Below are 21,340 nucleotides of genomic sequence, written 5' to 3' on the forward strand. Positions count from 1 at the left end.
AAAGGAGCGAACTGACAACGTGTAGGCAGCCAAGTGGGGACTGCTTCGCGGCATTCGAAAGGGGAAAACATACCCCGGCTGGAATTTGTCCACCCGGATCAAAAGTCACCCGGAACTGTGAAAAAGGACATTTTTGTGCATCACACTAAAAACTGACGGGCAGGCCTGCTAATGTTCTGCATGTGCCGAGTGCAGAAGGAAACCAGCCACGTTCTTTGGGCTGCACTGAATAAACAGGCTGCCAAATGAACCAGCAAATCCCACAAGACAGAAACGGACAAGTCTCATTGGTCCATCTCCCTGACACCTGAAGGATTGTTCCCACTAATACCATTTACTGATGCTCTGAATGTCCACGACTGAATTTTCACCCCTTCCTTTGGAAGGATGCTCCACCGAATCTCCAGGGATACAGACCGCATTCTGCAATTTCTAGGAGCGTGTTGCAAAACAGTGGAAAATAAACACCACAAAAAGTGACTAATAATTATCCTCTTAGCTGGGGTTAGTCTCCGAGAACGTGGGAGACAAGCTGTTCCAATAAATGCATCAGTGTGTGTGCGCCCTGGCACATCTGCCCGTATCCTACAAGTCACATATTTGTTTAGTAACATGACAACAGAGAATTTCCTAAAGCCACTTGCCAGATTCTGCTGTCAGAGAGGCCTTTGTTCAGAACAGGAACATCTCCTTTCTTCTAGAGGGATGGTCCACAGACTCCACCATATGCAGGACAAAAGCGCCCTTCATCCACAGAAATCTATTTTTTTCCTCCTCTCCCAATGAATTAAGTAGGTGTTTGCCCGCCCTTTCTTAAAGGCGGAAATAACAGTTGTTCTGCAGTGGTAAATGTTTGTATTAAAATGGATGAAGTTAATGGTGTTCAATAACCATTAGTGAATCCTTAGAGAATTCAAGGCATGGAAGCATCTCAAATCTAGAAGGGTCTTCCAAGGGCTGGCTACTCCCTTCCTGTCCCGACAGGGATGGTTCTGCCTCTCGACAAACTGCTACAAAAGACAACCCACTGTATGAGATCTGCCCACCGGAAGACAAGAAGATTTCAGTATGATAAAATAAGTTCTTTTTCCTCCTTGCACAGAAGATCCATCGACCCCTTACAGCGAGGCGGCTGTTCAGTAGCAGTCTGCAGCCAGGGAGGGTATGAAACTTTATGCAGCTGAGTAAATAGATTCAACCCGTAGAACCACAAATATGCAGAAACCTTTGCTCAAATGTTGCCTCCGAGAAGCTTGTAAATTTCTGCACATTACGAGGCGAGTCCACAAGATCTTCCAGTTTGGGAAGCCTCTGGAAGAGCGCTGAGTTTCTGGCCTTGAAAACTTCGGTTTTTGCATCATTTTGCTCACCTGGACGTCAGTGGCTGGAACAAAACAATGACCTTTCACCAATGGATACAATAAAACCAAGGGAGTCCGTGATTTTGTGAACTCTCTTGTATCTTTGAGGCAGCTCTCCAACTCTTTCCTGACCTCCAGGGTATGCCCAAGTTTTGCAGTAGGATGGGGACAGGAAGATGGAACTCTTGCCCTCTGGAATACGGACGTTACCTTGGACATGGAAGCTGCATTGCTTCTTGAAAAACTTTCTCCTGGTGGCAGATGTAGCACCATGGTTCTCCGGATGAGACTGAAACTCCTCTTGGGGAAGTGAGAGCAATGACTAAAACCACTTTTGAGGAAATAAGGACATTTCTGACAGAGGTTCAAAAGGTTCTCAGTTAAGATATTAAGCACTATGGGAGAACCCTGCAAATTGGGGGTATGGTTGACAAGAGACACTGCTCTAAAAAAATCTGGGTGGGGCACAATCCTGTGTTTCCCTGTGGTCTGGAGATACTGAAGTTGCAGCCACTTGAAATGTTAATGTTTGAGGGTTAAGACCTTCATGCAGGAATTCCAAACATGTTCCCACCTTAGCCTGGACAGGATCTTTCTGCAAATCTTTACACTGGGTCTCAATTCTAGACCAAATCTTTATAGAATACTAGAACTGAAAGGGATCTCGATAGATCACCGAGTTCAGTCCCCTGCCCTCATGGCAGGACCAAACTCTCTAGATAATCCCTGACAGATATGTCTAATATGCACTTAAATATCTCCAGTGATGGAGAGTCCACATCCTCCCTAGGCAATTTATTTATTCCAGTGTTTAACCACCCTGGCAGTTAGGAAGTTTTTCCTAATGTCCAACCTAAACCTCCCTTGTTGCAATTTAAGCCCATTGCTTCTTGTCCTATCAAACACCAAGAACAATTTTAATTCCTTCGCATTACACCATTTTAGATACTTGAAACCTGCTACCATGTCCCCTCTCAGTCTTCTTTTCTAAACTAAACAAGCCCAATTCTTTCAGCCTTGCCTCACAGCTCATGTTTTCTAGACCTTTAATCTTTTTTGTTGCTCTTCTATGGACCCTCTCCAATTTCTCCACATCTTTCTTGAAACGTGGTGCCCAGAACTGGACACAATACTTCAAGTGAGGCCTAACCAGCGCAGAGCAGAGTGGAAGAATGACTTCTCGTGTCTTGCTCACAAAACTCCTCTTAATGCCGCCCAGAATCACGTTTGCTTTTTTTGCAACAGCATCACACTGTTGACTCCTGTTTAACTAGTGGTCTACTATGACCCTCTAGAAGGCCTGCGTGAGAGAAATCGATTGTTCCTTTCTAAGTGGAGTATTTGTCCTTATTAAACTTCATCCTATTTATCTCAGATCATTTCCCTAGTTTCTCCAGATCATTTTGACCCTATCCTCCAAAGCACTTGCAATCCCTCCCAGCTGGGAATCATCTGCAAACTTACTAGGTGTACTCTCTATGCCATCATCTAAATCGTTGAAGAAGATATTGAACAGAACCAGCCCCAAAACAGACCCCTGCGGAACCCCACTTGTTATGCCCTTCTAGCATGCCTGTGAACTGTTAATAACTACTCTGAGAACAGTTATCCAGACCGTAATGCACCCAGCTTATAGTAGCCCCATCTAGGTTGTACAGTATTTCCCTAGTTTATTGATAAGAAGGTCATGTGAGACCATGCCAAACGCCTTACTAAAGTCTAGCTATACCACATCCACCGCTTCTCCCTTATCCACAAGACTTGCTATCCGATCAAAGAAAGCTATCAGATTGATTTGACATGATTTGTTCTTTACAAATCCATGCTGGCTGTTACCAATCATCTTATTTTCTTCCAGATGTTTGCAGACAGGTTCTTTAATTTCTTGCTCCATTATCTTTCCTGGCACAGAAGAAGTTAAACTGACCGGTCTGTAGTTTCCTGGGTTGTTCTTATTTCACTTTTTATAGATGGGCACTAGATTTGCCCTTTTCCAGTCTTCTGGAATCTCCCCTGACTTCCATGATTTTTCAAAGATGGTAGCTAAAGGCTCAGATTACTCAAGGAGCTGATGGAGGAGGTTTCTGGGATACATTTCATCAGGCCCTGGTGACTTGCAGACAACTAACTTTTCTAAGAAATCTTCAACTTGTTCTCTTTTTATTTTAACTTCTAAACCTACCCCATTTCCACCAGCATTCACTATGTTAGGCATCCCGTCACCAACCATCTCCTTGGCAAAAACCGAAACAAAGATCTTTTTGTTAGTTGTTTAAAAAAGCCTCATCCCCCTCTTCTGCCTGCACAGGTGGTCTGGAGTAGACACCTAGCATGACATCACCCTTGTTTTTTACCCCTTTCAACCTAACCCTGAGACTCATCAAGTCTGTCTCCTGTGTCCATCTTCACCTGAGTCCAAGTGTGTGCATTCTTAATATATAAGGCAACACCTCCTCCCTTTCCTCCCCCCCACCCCTGGTCTATCGTGTATATTTTCCCAGCAGGTCTCTGCGATACCAACTGTGTCACAGTTTGTTTATGTATTAGCACTTCTGATGCCCTATTTGTTTAGTTTTTCCTAGAAACTGAACATGCCCATTCGGGCCTCTGAATAGCCGCCTTTGTTTTAGCAGGAGCCTCACAAATACCAAGCAAGTAGATTCAACTTCCCTGGTCTGGAATGAAGGATTGGTCCTCGGCACAGAAGATCCCATGAGCTTGGGGGAAACAAAGGGCGTTCTGCCCACTGAACCAAACCTGAAACCCAGGCTTGCCAAGTACTCCGCTGTCTTCTCAGTCTCCTTTGAACTGCACAGGGGGAACACTGCCAATAGTGGGAAGGACAGCAGCCGCCAGCCCCTTCAGCCATGAAACAAGCATATCCAGGGCTACCATCTGGGGCAGAAAGAGGGAATCTCAGCATTGAATCCGGAAGGAAAAGGGTGACCCTAGGGCTCGGAGCATACAGTTGAAGACCTCTGAGCACAGACCCTGCTTCTTTGGCTCTATCCTCAGTCTGCTCAGCCAGTCTGCCTCAGGTGCCGAGAGCTCGCACGGTGCAGACGGTTTCCTGCCCATGAACGTGGCAAGGTGGCCTCTCGTAACGTGGTGTGGTACCTCCTTGTTTCGCGCCATAAGTGCCTGTCATTAGAACAGCCTTGTCGCTCCACTCTGCGGCTAGGGCGATGGAGGAGCGCGAATTGCTCTGAGCTCAAGCCAGTTAATACTGTGTCAGAACAATTGTGGATAACTCTGCCCTTGTGGATAAATATCTAACATTTCCAGAGAACCATGTATCACTCTCATGTAATTTTGTGATCGAGAGAGATCTTGTCCTTTCCTTTTTTTTTTTTTTTTTTTAAATCTATCTATCTAGATCTTTGTATTAAGCCTTCTTATAGAATCCCTTGTATTAAGAGAAACCTTGTATGGAGTCTTTTCCATAGAAACTTCGTATTAAGCCCTTTATGCTATAGGCCTTAGGAATAGGAAAATGTCATTTTCTAGGAGTAGAATAGCTCTCTCCCCTTTCCTTGATTGTCCTGTTGAAACGACTGAGGTGTGAATGGAGAAGGCTGAAAGGGGAGCACCTCCAGCGGCAGTTGCAAGGGTAGAGAGGGACTGGGAGCCAGATCCAAAGACAATAAGACTTGTGAAGTGAGCTCATTGAAAAGAAGATTGGACAGACACACCTTGGGAGTCAAGCAGCAAGAGCCTGAAGGACCCTCTTTGAAGCAGCATTAAAAAAGGCATCATAAGTATCTCACTGCCTATAGAGGTGACGACTAACTGGCTGCATGAGAAGGATCAATACGAGGATCTTGCAGGGGGACCCCGGGTTTCGTCTTGTCAACATGGCAGCATCGATCCAGATCAGCAGAAGCCCGGCTCCACATAGTTAGTGTGTGTGTGTGTGTGAGTGTGTGTGTGTATCCTATGCTTATGATAAAGTATGGATTGTGTGTGTGTGTGTGTGTATCCTATGCTTATGATAAAGTATGGATTGTGTGTGTGTGTGTGTGTGTGTGTGTGTGTGTGTGTGTGTGTGTGTGTGTGTGTGTGTGTGTGTGTGTGTGTGTGTGTGTGTGTGTAATGTATCCTAAGCTTATGATAAAGTATGGATTGATCTAGCTATGCTCAGTAAATGCAGCAGGTTTCCTTATCCCCCTGGGAAAGATCCCGTGTGCTTCTTTAAGCACAGCACCCTTTCTTTGCCACTGGCATCGACTGGAGAGAACTGGGGTTCCAGCTGCATAACTGAGGGGCCCTATGAGTCTCGTTTTCCAGCACCACGATAGGGATGTCCCCGAAGAGCCTGCCCCCTAGATACTCTGCATGTACCAGCACCTCTGACTTTTGGGACGGAATCATTTAAGTAAAAAGTCCGTGCCAGGCCCAGGAGGAGGAAACCATCGCTGCCCGGAGGGGTGCAGAAGAGGCTTCGAAGTTCCACCTTAAGCAGGGGCCCATCTTCCCATCCGTCTGGTCTTTGAGGAGGGAGTCACCCTTGGCCAGGATCACCAGGTCTTTCCCTGGGGATGGGTCTATGAACATTACTGTCTCTCTTGGCCTGTCCATACTGCCAGGAATCTGTTACTAGCAAACCTGCTTGTCGCATTCTGCGCCAGATCTTCCAGGCCATGCTGGGAACCGCTCGCAGACTCTGCCCAAACCAGAGCCCTCCTGGACCCGCAGCTGGCGGGACAGGGCTGCAGGCCTGCAAAGCATCCGCTGCCCGGATTTGACATGGCTCCCCGGTGACTGCCACGTGCCTGCCTGGCAGCTTGCACAGCAGGGGATGATCAGGCCTTTGCCCGCGGGATCTAGTGCAACATGGTGCACTGCCGAGCTCTGTGTATCCCCAAGCAGGTTTCCCTCGCTAGCATGCCCGAACCCAGCCCTGGAGAGGCCCCACTCCACACACGAACCAGGACTTGCGTTCCCACGTTCAGTCCTTAGCTTCCCCGCTGAGACTCCAAGGGGCCAATTGCTGCAGCAGCTTCTGCACTGAGCACACCGTCAGCATCCCACTCATGTCACACAGGCGACCCTGTAGCCCCGCCTGGGGGGGGGAGCATTTGTCCCATGACCAGTCCTGAGAGCCACTTAGCACCTCTCCCCTCCCCCCCAACCCCGTGTCCTCCTCCTTTCTCGGGTGCTGGCAGAGTGCTCTCTGCAGTGACCAACTGAACCAGCATCCGCCAGGGAGAGGTCAGGGGGCTAGAAACAGGAAATTAACTGCACTGGAAAGACACCATTGGGCCGACGCACTGGGATTGCCAGGTCCCTATTCAGGGCTCCAGGTGCTATCGGCCACGGCAAATTCTTTCATGGGCTTACAGCCCCACTCCCGTGGAACAGGGATTCACACGCTACGTGCAGACGGTGGAAAGGCACCAATATCCAGTCCCTCCGCACACAAGAGACCCACCCAGAGCAACCGAGCGCGCACAGAGCCTGGGGCTCACAGCCACCCTTACCCTCAGCTCCTGGAGGTAGCACTGCACCGGATCGTACCCCACCACTGGGAAAAGGAGGGTCTGGACTGGAGCGTCGCTCTTCAGCATCCCCCGGCTGAACGACTTCACCGGCCGGTCCACGCCCTCCAGGTGCCTGGGGATCTGCTTGGCGTTCAGGTGGATGAGGATGTCGTAGAAATCCAGAGGTGGGCGGAAGATCATCTGTGGGAGGGAGGAAAGGGAGATGGGTAACGCTGCTGGCAATCGGTAAAGTACAGTGCAGGTATCCGGGAGGAGGAAACCATCCGCTGCATCATTAACTCTGTGACACCCCTTCTGGGCAGGCAGCTGTTTCAGTGCCTTTGCTGAAAGAGCTTTATGATCAACACACATGGCTAGCGCAGGGGACGGGGAGTGTCCTCTAGGGACCGGACTAGAGAGGAGTCAGGAGCTCACAGTCCTTCTGTGAGACCATGGACCAGTCGCTGAGGGTACGTCTACACAGCAAAGAACCCGCCGGCTGATTCAGGATTGGGCAGCTCAGGCTGCAGGGCCACTTCACAGCTCTCTCGACTTCTGGCTTCCGGGACCTTCCCCCCTCGCTTCGCCCTACAGCCCAGCCTCCTGCCCGGGCCCTGAATACAGCAATACAGCAGCCCCGGGAGCGTGAGGTGGCTGGCGTGGGCCAGCGGCGGGCGTCTCATGGGTGTGCAGACACCCCCTTCATCGCCCCTCGCCTTGGCTGACAGCATCTACCCCAAGCCTTTCAACAGCCTCTGAACGGACAATCCTAAGAGCACTGCAGTATGGTTACCCCGGGGGGACAGGGGTTCACAAAGCAGCCCTCCCCGAAGGGTGCGGCGGGGGCTGGGGAAACCCTCCAGCGGAGCCAAGCACCACGCGGACACGCCGATGGCTTAAACGCAGCGTCTCGCGCAGCGTGGGACAGTAAGACGGGTCTGTCTCTCTGTGGGACAGCTGCTGCCCCACTTGCCCAGGGCACATCTGGGAGAGACACGCCACATTTAAGGGAGGGGGAACGGAAAGGGGGCTAGAGGACGGGCCAGCGAGCCACGGGAAAAGCCCAGCCTCCGAAACGCACTCCTTTCCACTGGCTCGCGTGCTCCGGCTTCCCCTCTGGAAAGGGAACGAGAGGCTTGTGCCAAGTTCAGATCGAGGGAGCAGGAGGCGAATAAAAACAGGGGACGAAAACGCACTGCCTGGCTGCAGAGGACAAGCTGAACTCGCGCGCCCACACGCAGCTTGAGACGAGCCAGCTGTACACTGGCCACCTCGGACGATCCGGGCAAGGGACAGGGCAGCTGTTTTCCACACCATTCGGGGGTCCCTAGCCTGCTGAGAGATCTAGCCTCTGTGTGCTGAGCAGGTGGCGGGGAGGGGGCCAGCTGGACTCTGCGTCTCGCCCCCCAGGCCCACGGAAGCTGGGAGCAATACACATCAGCAATACCACCAGCTCAGAGGGGAGGCACAAGGGAGCCCTAGAGCCTCAGGCAGCCCTGGCCAGAAGATCCGAGAGTGACCTAGGAACCAAGCACCTCCTCTCCCATCCGAAGAACGGCCAGACCAAAGGTCCATCCAGCTCGGTGTCCTGTCTGCCGGCAGCAGCCAATACCAGGTGCCCCAGAGGGAATGGGCAGAACAGGGCATCACCAAGCGATCCCACCCGTCATCTATTCCCAGCTTCTAGCAATCAGAGGCTACAGGCCTTCAAAACATCCTCTGGCGAGGAGTTCCACAGGTTGACTGTGCACTGTGTGAAGAAATACTGCCTTTTGTTTTAAACCTGCTACCTACTCATTTCATTGGGTGACCCTTAGTTCTTATGTGATGGGAACAAGTAAATAACTTTTCCTTATCTGGGGGAGGGGGAAGGAGGCGCCTTCCTTCACGTGTGTGTGATGAGTGTAAGGCCCGGCAAAGAGAAAACTGATTGGGAGAAGGACCAGATGCCAGGGACTCTCAGTTAGGAGGCACCTAAGGATCACAGAGCTCGAGGGTGACATTGACTAGGGAGACAAAGAGGACGTCAGGTACAGTGGACTGTCAGCATCAACATGCTCCCTGCAGAGGGAGCTGAACGGCGTCTTTAGGGCTCTATGACCTCCAGAGACAGCTCCCTCCCCTAGAGCCCCCGAGCCCCTCAGCCTCTGCGCCCGGGCCCGTGAGGGTCCCACCTCAGGCTTTCCTGCCGCCCCAGCGGGGCCCTCACAGGGCAGCTGCGGCTCCCGCCCCGCACAGGAGGGGGCGGGTTTATTATTAACAGAGCGGAGCCACGCCAGACAGATAAATATTTGGACAGAGGGGGCGTGGGGATTTGGCCACAGCAGCGTTAAAATGGAAAAAGCAGCTCATCAGCGGCGCCACCAAGCATGGACCCACCGACCAGGAACGCAGGAGCTGGGGGACGCCACCCAGGCTACATGCGGCCGGGGGGGGGGCTCAGAGGCTGCTCGGCAGCCAGGCTGTGTCGCACAGCCGGTAACTCTTCACGGCCTCGTGGCCTACCCTGCGGGGTCAGGCCAAAGGGGCCTCAGCTGCCTCCAGGGACAGGCTGCCGCAGCGCGGCCCCCGAGTTCCTTTCGCACGGGGAGGCCTCCGGCCGCCCTGCCTGTCAGGAGGCGGCAGCAGACAAAGCGCTTGGCGGGTGGCTCTGGAGAACAGGGCCCTGGCATGACGTGGCTTCTGCAGGAGAGGAGCTGCAAGGGGCAGGAGATTCGTGTTCCCTGCTGCCTCCCGGAGGAGCCCAAACAGCGAGGATGCTCCTGGAGAAAGGCAGGGCCCTGGCAGAGAGTTCTGGGGCATGGGCAGAAGAGGGTGGCACTCAGCCCCACGGACCAGTCTGAACTGCAGCCCCAAGCATCTCAACAACATGGCAGAGGCCGGGGAGCCGCAAGGCCTGGGCTGGGGAGCTGCTCCCTACTCCGCATTCAGGCCCCCTCTGGCTCAGCGGAGGAGGGCGCCATCCCCAGCTGCTCTGGAAACCTCCGATCTCCTGTTACCACGTCAAAGGTCACAGTGCAGGCTTCTCCCGGGCCGCCCTGCTAACGTGTCTGGAGGCGCCAGCTCTAAGACAGGAGAGCTCCAATTCTGTGGCCCATTCGATCTTCAGCCTCCTGCCAAAATGGCCAAAACTAAGGCCAAGCCCCTGGACCGGAGCACTGCAATGTTAACACCCAACCACGGGGAGCTTCGTCCATCCAGCTAGCTCCTCCACAAGCCACAGCTTTGCTTCTCGCTGCTGTAGCCTTCCGCACACGGCTCAAGTTTTGGCCCGAGAGGCTTACCAACCACAAAAGTTCACGTTCAGGTCCTGCCAGCCAATGCCCAAAGGAAAGGACCCCAATTAAGGCCAGGCTACCCCAGTTTAACGCCCCTGTACAGCATCACACAGGCTGTACAGCTCAAACAGGCTTGCCTCTGGAGGGCAGACAAGCCCTTGGTCTGATGAATGGAGCCAGCCACACACTGCTGCGGCTGTACCAAACGGCAGAGCCAGACAAAAGAGCTTGGCGGGTGGTTCTGGAGAACAGGGCCCTGGCGTGACGTGGCTTCTGCAGGAGAGGAGCTGCAAGGGGTTGCCTCTATCACTTGGCTTCTCCCGCACTGGCAGTCTGCAACCACAGTAGCCTATTCTGCTAATCTCTTTGCGGATGAACAATCCTTTTGATCCACACAGGATACCACCTCCTCCACTCAAGATCTTCTTTTTCTACCTCACGTTCCACTGCCCTGAACTTTCCATCCCACGCCCGTAAATATGTATCACCCACCAACCCTCTTAAAATATGCCCTGCAAAGCTCCTTCCATAGAAATCGCAAACTAGCATTTGTTGATTTCCAATCACCTCCAATACTTTTGCCATCAGTTGCGCAGTCTGTCCATGGTGTTTTCAGAATTCTTCTATGAACACTAGTTAAGTCAAAGGATTGTATTGTCTTTAATGTCCATGTTTCACAGTCATAGTTTGACACAGACCAAAAGCATGTTTAAGGGTCAGAATTCAGTCTTCCGTTTATCTCTCTTCACCAGATGTTTATTTCTACAGGGTCTTTTGCTTTTCCTATTCAGCATTCAATCTTCACTGGGATATTGCATGTTTTCCAGGATCGCTGCATAGCACTATGCTTTATGTCCTGTCCACATTCGACTCAAGACCATACTCCCCTGCCATATCTTCTCTACCTTCATCAAGCCTTCTGAATCAGCCAACAGTACGGTCAATCTGCATAGCAAATATTAACCAACCATTTCCATTTATCCGAATACCTCCTTCTAGTTCTTCAAATAATTTCCTAACTCACACACTATCCATGTTGAACAAAGTTGGTGACATTATACAACGTTCTCTCACTCCTCTCTTGATCGCCATTAAGTTTCCATTTTCACCTCCCATTGCAAATTGCTTTCTGACTCCAATATAATTGTTTTATTACTCAGCCTTCATTTCCATCCACCTCTACAGATCTTAATCCGCTGAGAAATTTGTAGTTGTAGATTCTATCCAATGCTTTTTGGAGCGCAACGAAACACAAGCACAGGTTGAACCTCCCTAATCCGGCACCCTCTGGACCTGACCAGAACATGGGAGTTTGCCAGACCAAGGCTCTCCTCCCAGCCACCTGCCCCCTCCTGCCTGTATCTCCTGGGCTCCATTCCCTGCCTGCAGGGCTGCTGACTGTGAGCCCCTCTGCCACTAGACTCCGAGCCAACAGCCACTGCTAGGGCTCTCCGATACAGCAGTATCCGTGGTCTGGACCAGAGAGGTTCCGGCAGCCAGGAGAAGAACCAGCTGGGAGCACCCAGACAGCCCTGACCTCCCCTGATCCGACAAACTCCCTTGCTTGGAACTGGTCAGGTCCTGAGGGTGCCGGACCAGGGAGGTTCAACCTGTGCTTGTGTTTCATTGCGTTCCAAAAAGCATTGGATAGAATCTACCACTACAAATTGCTCAGCAGATTAAGATCTGTAGAGGTGGATGGAAATGAAGGCTGAGTAATAAAACTATTATGCTGGCGTCAGAAAGTGATTTGCAATGGGAGGGTGAAAATGGAAACTTAATGGAGATCAAGAGAGGAGTGAGAGAAAGTTGTATAATGTCACCAGTTTTCCCCATCTCAGCCGATCCTTCTAATCCGAGCTTCAAGTTCATAATGATGTTTATTGCATCCTTTCCACATTTAAAGCTGTACTGTTGTTCGCTGATTTGCTTACTGCTCTTGCCTTGTATTCGGTCTTGAGCAACTCGCAAAAGTATCTTAGAGGCCTATGATACTAGGCCATTGGCTCCTAACCTGTGGTCCGCAGACCCCTGGGGGCCCGTGACAGTACAGTAAAGGGTCTGTGGAAAGGTTAGGAAAGAAAAAGAAATGCAAGGATCGGGCCCACCGCCGGACTGGAACTTTCCGCCAGGCGATTCTCGCCCAGAGCTCGCTGTTCGCGACCGGCCGCACACACACTGTCTCCTGCCCTCGGGATGGGATCTTGATACCCCAGGAAGCACCATCCGGCCTCCTGCAGCCAGCTGCACGGCTATGTATGCTACAGCCCTCTCCCCCTCCCAGTCCCGATCCTTACTTTTTTTTTCCCCCCTTTCTTTCTCTCCTCCAGGGCTCCATGTTCGGCCAAGGGCAGAGTGCCAGGGCAGGAGCTGCCTTTGGCCATGAGAGCCCCCTCGCCGTATCCTCCGTGGATAGGCAGGGGCCAGAGAAAGCAGCACGGACCAAGGAATATGCTGGCCGCCACTTCCTGCCGCCCTCCTTGTGGGGGTCCATAAAATGTTAACTGGTTGAAAAGGGGTCCGTATGCTCAAAAAGGTTGGGAACCACGGTTTATTGTTCTGTAGTCTTTGCAGTCCATAGCATTGCTCTTTGGGGGATACGCAATGATGCTGTAAATCTTCACGCCGTTCTGCCATCTCAAACACATCTTCCATAACCTCCGACAGGGCTTTCAATCCTTTATCACCTATGGTGTTCAATATTCCATCACATCCTAGTGGATTTCCATTCTGAAGTCTTTTTATGGCTTCCACGGTTTCTTTATCCGTTACTAACGGGCTTGCTTGGTTGATTTCAAGCTGACATTTTTCAGGCCTACCACCACCTTGTAATTCCTTGATAAAAACAAGTGGCACACGGCTATATCTTTAGGGTCTGTCAAACGTTGTCCATGGATGTCCTCGAGGATCATATAGATCACCTTTCTTTTGTCATTAAAAGCTCTTATTTCTGATACATCTCACTTGATCTTTACCCAATTGTTCAGTTTCTTTGCAGCTCTCATTCACCCATTCAAAATTTGCTAATCTGCATTTATTCTTTATCATTATATTAAAGTCTTTGGTATTCTTCTTCCTTTGTCAGTCTTTGTGATTTAACTTTACTTTTTGACCATCAGAGCAAGGGCTTCATTTTTTCTCACTGAGTTTTTCTTCCCTAGTAACTTCTTCCCAATACGTGGTCCTACAGCTTCCTTTATAGCTCCTTCCAGATATCCCCAAGGCATTTTGTGCGTGGCTTTACTGAGCTGCAGACATTGCTTCAGGGGTTCATTTTAACTCAAAGTCTGTGCACCAGGGATATATTTATTCCCAGCATCAGAAAGAATTTCCATACCAACTGCTAAAGTGAAAAGAAAGCGGAGCAGGCAGTAGGCATGTTAAATGGTTAGCAGGTTAGCTTCCCCCTGCCTGAGTCTTACCGGTATGCTTACCAATTAACTCCGGAGGCAGCTAGCTATGCCTGGCCAGAGCAGCCGGGGCTGGTGGGGTGGACCCTACAGAAACAGCAGGACCAGCAGCGAGACCCTACAGCTGCGGTGGAGCCCCATGGCGGCAGTGGAACCTAGGTTAAAACAGTTAAACGTTTTAACAACCCTCAGGCAGCTAGATAAAGATTTACTACGTCAGTCTATATATTAGAAGGAAGCTGCCATTTCCAACTGGCCCAAAAGAGTCCTTATTAAAATGAGTTTACAGAACTCTGAAGAGCAGCAGAGAGTTGTGGGGTTTTTTTTTTTTAATAAAATACCTTTTTTAACCAAATAAATCTCCATCTTGTAGTGTTTGCAATCCACACAACAGTGCTGAACCAGAACTCAAAAGGAAAATTCACTAGAAACTTAGACGTAAATGTGAAATGAGTCTATTTTCATTGCCCAACCAAAGAGAAATGCAAAAAGTGAGCTACTAGTATCAAAAATATATTTGACTTTTAAAGTTCTCTTGGCTTTAATATCCTAAGAATATTGTAATATTAGCAGACGCTATAGTTTTCCTGGATTTTCGTTTTCCTTTGCAACGTCGACTGAGATTTTGAAAGCTGTCTTGGGGCTTCAGATACATTTCTTGGTCTGATGTTTATGGTGAGTTTCTTTACATTCCCTAGATTTCTTTGAAAATCTCAGCTATGCATTTTTAATCTGGCTGAGGCCTCGTAAGCAAAACAAGGAATTTCTTATTCTGAGTCCATGAACAGTGCAGTCAACAGTGGAAGTCAACAGTGTTCTGCTGCTTTTTCACACTGGAAGGGCTGAGAAATGAATGGCGGTAGCAGCATTGCAGAGCCTGGGAAAGACTCAGACTTTGGGAGCTGTTGTGAGCTCAGTGCTCATGTCAGCTGCTGGATTCGTTTGCTTTAAAACGAATACACTTCCCAGCACCTGCAGCAGTCTGGATTTCACATCCCAGTTTGATTCGGTTGGCAGTGCCATCTCTCCCAAGGCCATACAGCAGGTCAGCGCTGTTGCTTCATGACAGATTTGTGGGCTCAGGAATTTGCTCTTTTCTCTAGCTACCATTAAAAGCGTCTCTGCCCTGAAGTCTTTGGAGTGCCTGCCTGTTGACCTTCACAGGCCCATTAGCTAGAGCAAGGAACTTAAGGATCCTAGTATCTGGGCGAGTGAGCGCATCTCTCTGTGCCTCAGTTTAGCCACCTGTAAAAAGAGGATAAAACCTCTCAGGTTGGGAGAGACTTAACTCCTGTTTGCACACTGCTCTGTTATTTGTTCCAATCTACGTAGGCAAGACAGGAGGGAAATGGTGTCACACAGCGGGGAAGAGACTCACTCAACGTCACGCAGAGGGGAAGTGACAGAGCTGGTCCCTGGAATGGGGAGCAGGTTTAAAACTAATAAAAGAAAGTTCTTCTTCACACAGCGTGTAGTCAACCTGTGGAACTCCTTGCCAGAGGAGGCTGTGAAGGCTGGGACTATAATAGAGTTTAAAGAGAAGCTAGATAATTTCATGGAGGTTAGGTCCATAAAAGGCTATTATCCAGGGGATAAAATGGTGTCCCTGGCCTCTGTTTGTCAGAGGCTGGAAAGAGATGGCAGGAGACAAATCGCTTGATCATTGTCTTCAGTCTGCCCCCTCTGGGGCACCTGGTGCTGGCCACTGTCGGCAGACAGGCTACTGGGCTAGATGGACCTTTGGTCTGACCCAGTACGGCCGTTCTTATGTTCTTATGAGTGAACGGGAGGCATGCCAAAGGCTGAACCCGTCCGGCAGGAAAGCCACGGTGCAGCTGAAGAAGACACGGTGATGACGTCCCTCTGGTGACAGATGGCAGCACGGCCCCGCCCTCTCTCCACCCATTTCCCCACTTATCACCACTCCTGTGGTCTTAATACAAACGGTTTGCCCTGCCTCCTCACTAGCCCACATGGGAAGCTCGCCCTGCCTCCTCCCAGTACAGGCCGCCGTGGCCTGCCTCATTGAGGGAGCCAGCCAGGCCAGAGCAGATGGGACCAAGGGCAGCCCGAGAGAGTCAGGCTGGCAGGGAGCCCACGCAGAGGAAGGAAGAGGGGTCACACAAGAGAGAAGCAGGCAAGGCAGCGGAGAGGAGGCAAGGCGATGGCTGTTGCTTTCTCTCAGCTGCACTCCCTGTTGGTAGGGCCTTAGAAACCCCCCCATCCCCAAACGTGGCACTGCAGGTCAGAGCTGGGAGGCGTCCCTTGGGCGGCCATCTTGGAAACCCCACCACTTTCCGACCACGCGTGGAGACAAAGCTCCGCCCTCGTGCCAGGCCTGAGGGGCTCAGGAGCCAAATCGGGCTGGACCACACGTCCCGGCAACACCAGAGTCCCACAAGGCGCAAGGGCGCTGCCGCCGCCTTTCCCACATCCTGCTTCCAGAGGCCTTTTGTTTTCCAGCTGAGTGGCTGCACATAAAAGCCGACCCACGCCAGAGGCAACCTCCTCATGGAAACAAAGCAGCAGCCAACCAAGGTGGCTCCTGAGGGTTATTCTAGGCAGCTTTCCACTAAGCTCGCCAGGGAGAGACGTCAAAACACATCAAGACCCTGTGAGAGGGGCCCAGGTGAAGCAGGGAGGAAAGCTACAGAAATACCCAACGGTAGCTGTCAGTCCCTAACCCGGTGGAATGCAAGGCCTCGCCCAAGCTGCTGGGAGCCCGGCCAAGGAACAACTCCACCTGCCTCTGCAGCAACACAGGCCAACCGAGTCACACCCCCAGCCACGCAGTGGGTGAGGGGGGGACTAAAAGTGTGTGCAGAGGGGATTATAGATGAAGCACCACTGATAGCTGGAGTCTCGGCTGCCCCCGAGCCTTCCCCTGTTAACGTCGGTGCCCGTCACTCGTGACTTTCTGAAGTTCTCCCTGCTCAAGGTGGAGCGTTCCAGACTTGGCTTCTGCCCCACAGAAAGTGGGGCCAATGTGTGCTTGCAAAAGTTTCAACAAGAACACTGGAACCACTTCCCAGGGGAGGCGGTTACAAGTTCCCTAGTGTAACCCCCCGCCCCCAAACAAATATGTCAGGGGGTCAAACAGCTGCAGTGAGCAGTCTGGCAAGTGTCCTGGCACTACCATTATTATTTTTCCCTGAAGAAAGCTCCCAAATCTACAGAGAAGTTAACTGTAAAGTTTAAAAAAAAAAAAAGTTTTCAAAAGCAGCCTCTAATTTCGGGCATCTCCAGAGGCCCAATGGCTGATACCTGGGGCCTGATTTGCGTTTACACCTGACATTCACACCGTCAGCAAGCGCCATCGGTAGCTGCGCCGATGCGCAGAATTTCAGAATCTCTGGCCTTGTCCATCTCAAAGCTGAGCACCCAAAATGAAAGAGCCCCAAAAGAACAGGCCTCCTGAAAAACACGCAGGGTCCACGAAGCGCCACGGATTGAGGTAGGAAAGCGACTGGTGTTGGAAACTCAGACATGCCTCTCTCACAAATTAAGGCATGACCCCCAAGGGTCACCGCTGCCCCCTTGTGGGCGCACACAAATCCTGCAGTCCTTACCTAGGCAGCAGAAGGCATCAGAACACACCTATGCACAACTTGACAGCACAGGCGATAAGATGACAACACACGATTGTCACTGGCACCAATTCCCATGCGTCACATCTCCACTTTGCTGGGCCAGTCACATGTTAATTTGCACTTAAAGCTTTCCCCCCACCCCTGCCCCTCTTGGTTTCCTATTTTCTGCAGAAGGCAGCTGCCAACTCCCACACTGCCATTCACATGAGTAAGAGGAGCAGGCAAGATTAAACAAAAGCCAGTTTTACAAGAGACTCCTTGGCGCTGCACACTCTCCCCGAGCTGGTTCGAAAAACAAAATGCAAATCAAAGCTTTATCGCACCTTATGAAAACCCAAACCCAACTTGGATTTAGGAGGAGGGTTCCCTGATCTGTTGCTATACCCAGCTCCAAAAAATTGTTCTTTTTTAGTTGTACCACTTGGGTAAAATTAAGCTCAGGTCCTGCAGCTAGGTCCATGCAGACACCTGTGTCTATGCAGACCCTTTGCCTCCCAGCGAGGGTCAGTTTATGGACTCAGGGCCGAAGTCACTGACCATTACCTAGAAGACCAACCTGGCTGGGTATCCATCCTCAGCCATGTGCAACTCATTTATTTTTGCTTTCATATTTAAAAAGCTGGGTGTCTGCCATCTCTCACGGCAAGCTGAAAAAGTGTGAGTGTTCTGCCCAAACAGACCCGTCGCGCCCCAGCTTACAGGGCGTGCCGGGTCATTAACTGCTCCTTGTTTGCACTGCAGCGGTGCACAGAGGTTCCGTCTCTGAGCAAGCCAGGAGCAGCACGAACGCACAGTAACAGACACGCTCCCTGTGCGGAAAAGCTGACGGTCGGAAGCAACAGGCTGGTGGGTGGGGGGAGGGTGAAGAGGGGCCTCGGGGAAAGAAAACGGCACCACTCTGGTTTCACTGGGCCACGCGAGAGATTTTTAAAGCCATTCAGGCCTCGCGGCACATCACGCAAAGCCAAACGCTAATGACACTTCAGTAGCTTTACAAATCTTGGCCCAAGGCCACACGGGAGGTGCGTGAGGGAGCTGGAAATTGAAACCAGACCTCCCAAAACGCCACTCCACTCTCTGCACCACGAGGCCAGGCCTCCTCCTAAGCCCTGCTAGCTTCAAAAGAGTGGGGAGGGGGGGTGCTTAGCACCTCCTAGCAGCAGGCCTTGGAAGCCGGCACTCCAGCATCCACACAGCCTTCAAGAGAAACACAACACAACACATCTGGGGCCTGAACCTGTGCACATTTATTTATCAGAGGCCTTCAAGCAGTGCTCCGCTCTGGGCTGCAACGCCAACCAAGTGAAGCCCCACGGAACCCCTGGGCCACTTAGGCTCCGAGGCCAATTTTGAAAACGAGACTTCGGCACTGCAGCACCCAGAATTAAGAATCCGGGCCTAGGCTTAGCGCTGGGAGCAGCCTCCTTAGAAGTCACTGAAGGCGACTCATCGTGATCAGAAGCCCAATTTCTTCCTCCCCTCAACATCATCTTGCAGGCTTTTCTCCCTTTATGCCACAACCTCCAAAATATAAGGCATCCTGCTGGGTAAAGCTCTGGATAAAGCCCCCTTTAAAAAGCACCTGCAAATTACAATTCCTCTGAAAACAAGAATTCAAGGAACAAGCAGCTGCTAGACCCAGAGATTTTAAAAACAGACCAGCTCTGGAAACGGAAGAGGGGGGAGGTAACCCAAGGAGGTCAGCCAGCCAAGGACTGCAGGGTAGGGATAAGGGCAGCCAAGTGAGCATCAGGTGTTAATGCTAATCCGAACGGGCTGTGATGTGGAATAAACCAGAAGGCTCAGACATACTCGAACGGAAAGAAATGCTGGGGGTGGAATAAGTGCTGCTATCGGATGAAGAGGACGGAGGCAATGATTCAAGGTGGCTAAGAGACCGAACCACCTTCTCGATCTACACCAAGGAATCAAATGACAGATATCGCTAAGACAAGCAGAGAGTCCTTATAAAAAATATCTCCAATTCCCCAGGCCGTGCCGGAGGTGCCTGCTCGGGTTTCAACTGGGATCTCGTCACCAAGGGAAGTTAACCGGATGGGGGCCACAGATCCTCTTATCTGCTCTCTGGTAAGAGCTAAGAGACATGCACCCTAAGAACAAGCAAACAAAGGTGCCACGCCACGGAAGGTTCTATCAGAGGAACCACCAACAGTAGCAGGGTAAAAACAGAAAAAAAAGACTCAGAACTAGGGATGTTGAATAGCGGTTCGTAAGCTAATCGAGTAGTCGATGGAATTTCCAACGACTCCTCGATTAGTCGATAAGGGGGCTCACTGCAGCTCTTTTAAGCTGGCTCCCACTAGCACCACCTCCTGCACCAAGGCATGTGACTCTCAGATCTCCCTAGAGTTTCTGTTGTTCTGACCTCAAAATACACCCATCCCATGGTGGGGGGGCGCCCCAGACTTGCAGGTTAAGTAGGGCCCAGCAGGACCGGGACGTGTTTAGGAGACCTCCAAGGGACACGATTTCTGCCGAAAGTGACATCGGATGTTGAGCGAGGGGCGTGCCTCCTTATGAGTCAGTCCCAGACAAATGCCCCAGCCTGGTTTTAAGGGTTGCTACTTTTCCTGCTGACAGGTTAAAATTTGAGACTCATTAGCTCCAATGTTTTGGTCACGTTCCTTCTCCAGTCATTACATTCACCCTCCCTGAATTCCCCCTGCAAGCTCAGAGAGATGCGCCTGTTCTGAACGGCGGGGGCACGTTGCTGCGCTCCAATGTTAAACTGCTGCCACGCTGCACCCCAGAGGTGGCCGCACGTCAAGGTTGGAAGAAGCAATTCTGTATGGCCCACGCCTACCACACAGGAAGGCTGGTGGCTTAACCCTCTGGGCAACATTACGCACCCCAGCCATGGCAGAGAACAGCTGCGGAGGAGCACGACTGACCCCCCGTGGCTTTGGCCTAGCGTGAAGAGTCTTTCACATACAGAACAGCTGGACTGACTGTATCAGCGCCTGGGCTTTCCCAGAAGCGTGTCTGCCCTCTTCTGGGCTCTTCGGCGTACAGCCATTCCCAGAGCGGTTCTTTTCAAAGTACAGCCCCGGCCCCGCTCCGTGCTGCTCAGGAACTCAGACAGGCAGCAGGAGAGGAGCAGCAGAGGCCGGGCGGGAGCGAAGAGAAATTCAAGACAGATTTTCCTACACAAACGGCCTTTTCCTAGAAATGATTTGGGGAGGGGGGCTAAATATTGTTGATATTTTTAGGGTTTTTCCTCCCTCCCCCCCCACCGTACGCCATGGCACCCAATGAAACGAACAGGCAGCAGGTTCCAAACAAACTTAAGGAACTTCGCCGCACCAGGGGTGCGCAACCTTTTTCCCAGCGCGACCCCCGGGGGCAGCGGGGGAAAGCCTTGAAATGCCGCCCGCTCGCCTGCCACACCGGGGAAAACATGGCAGCTGGCCCGGCACTGCGACCCCCGCAGAAGACAGCCGCAACCCCCAAGGGGGTCGCGACCCAGAGGCTGCACACCGCTGTGCCGCACAACGCACAGCCCACCTGTGGAACGTGTTCGTGGAGGGTAGGGATGCAACCCCAGGCTTTGACTGCCAGAAGCGGAGACTGGACGACAGGGGCGGGATCCTCGCTAACGGCCCTGTTCTGTTCATTCCCCGGGAGCACTGAGCATGGGCTACTGCGGGAGGGCAGGACACTGGGCTAGATGGACCATTGGTCTGACCCACGCGGCCACTCTCATAAAGCATAGGGAAGGGACACAGGCCCTAACTCCAGCTGCAGAAACAGCTAGAGGCCACTGGCCCCTCTGCAGTCCCTATGGGGCAGGGCTGGGGCTCAGTGCAAGGGGGAGGAGGAAGAGTCGCATGGCTGCCACCGATGCAGAACCCCAGAGGCAGTGCAGGTGTAACCACCACCGGATGGATTTGAACCTGGGACCTCTGGAGCGGAGTATAGGGGCCTCTACCCTCTGAGCTAAAAGCCAGGAAGCTCCCAGCCCCTGCTGTAGAGGTCTCTTGGTCTTAACTGTTGCTGTGGTCTAGGTCCCACTTGCATTGCTCAGCCCCCACACTAGGTGTGTGGGTGTAACAGGCAGCTCCCTTCCCCAGCACCACTCCACAGGCTCGCTCTGCTCCGGAGTTACCTTCACCTCCTGGCTCCCGAGCGGGTCCATGAGCTGCTCCTCCAAGGCCCGGAGTGATTCCAGCGCCAGCACCAGAAGGCGCTGCAGGATCTGGG

The 21,340-nt window shown here is 51.7% G+C and overlaps 1 protein-coding gene across 2 annotated transcripts in view; it reads right to left on the minus strand.

The window, feature by feature from the left end:
* Window positions 1-21,340, minus strand: part of NOL6 (nucleolar protein 6) — a 60,355-nt gene that overhangs the window by 7,049 nt on the left and 31,966 nt on the right. For both annotated transcript variants that reach the window (XM_075932774.1, XM_075932773.1), the window contains exons 23-24: window positions 21,246-21,335; window positions 6,842-7,042 (exon numbers count right to left, since the gene is read on the minus strand). In XM_075932774.1, coding sequence (XP_075788889.1) covers window positions 6,842-7,042; window positions 21,246-21,335 — 291 coding nt within the window. The remainder of the gene's footprint in view (window positions 1-6,841; window positions 7,043-21,245; window positions 21,336-21,340) is intronic.

This window comes from Pelodiscus sinensis, chromosome 6 (genome assembly GCF_049634645.1).
Source record: "Pelodiscus sinensis isolate JC-2024 chromosome 6, ASM4963464v1, whole genome shotgun sequence".
Classification (NCBI taxonomy): domain Eukaryota; kingdom Metazoa; phylum Chordata; order Testudines; family Trionychidae; genus Pelodiscus; species Pelodiscus sinensis.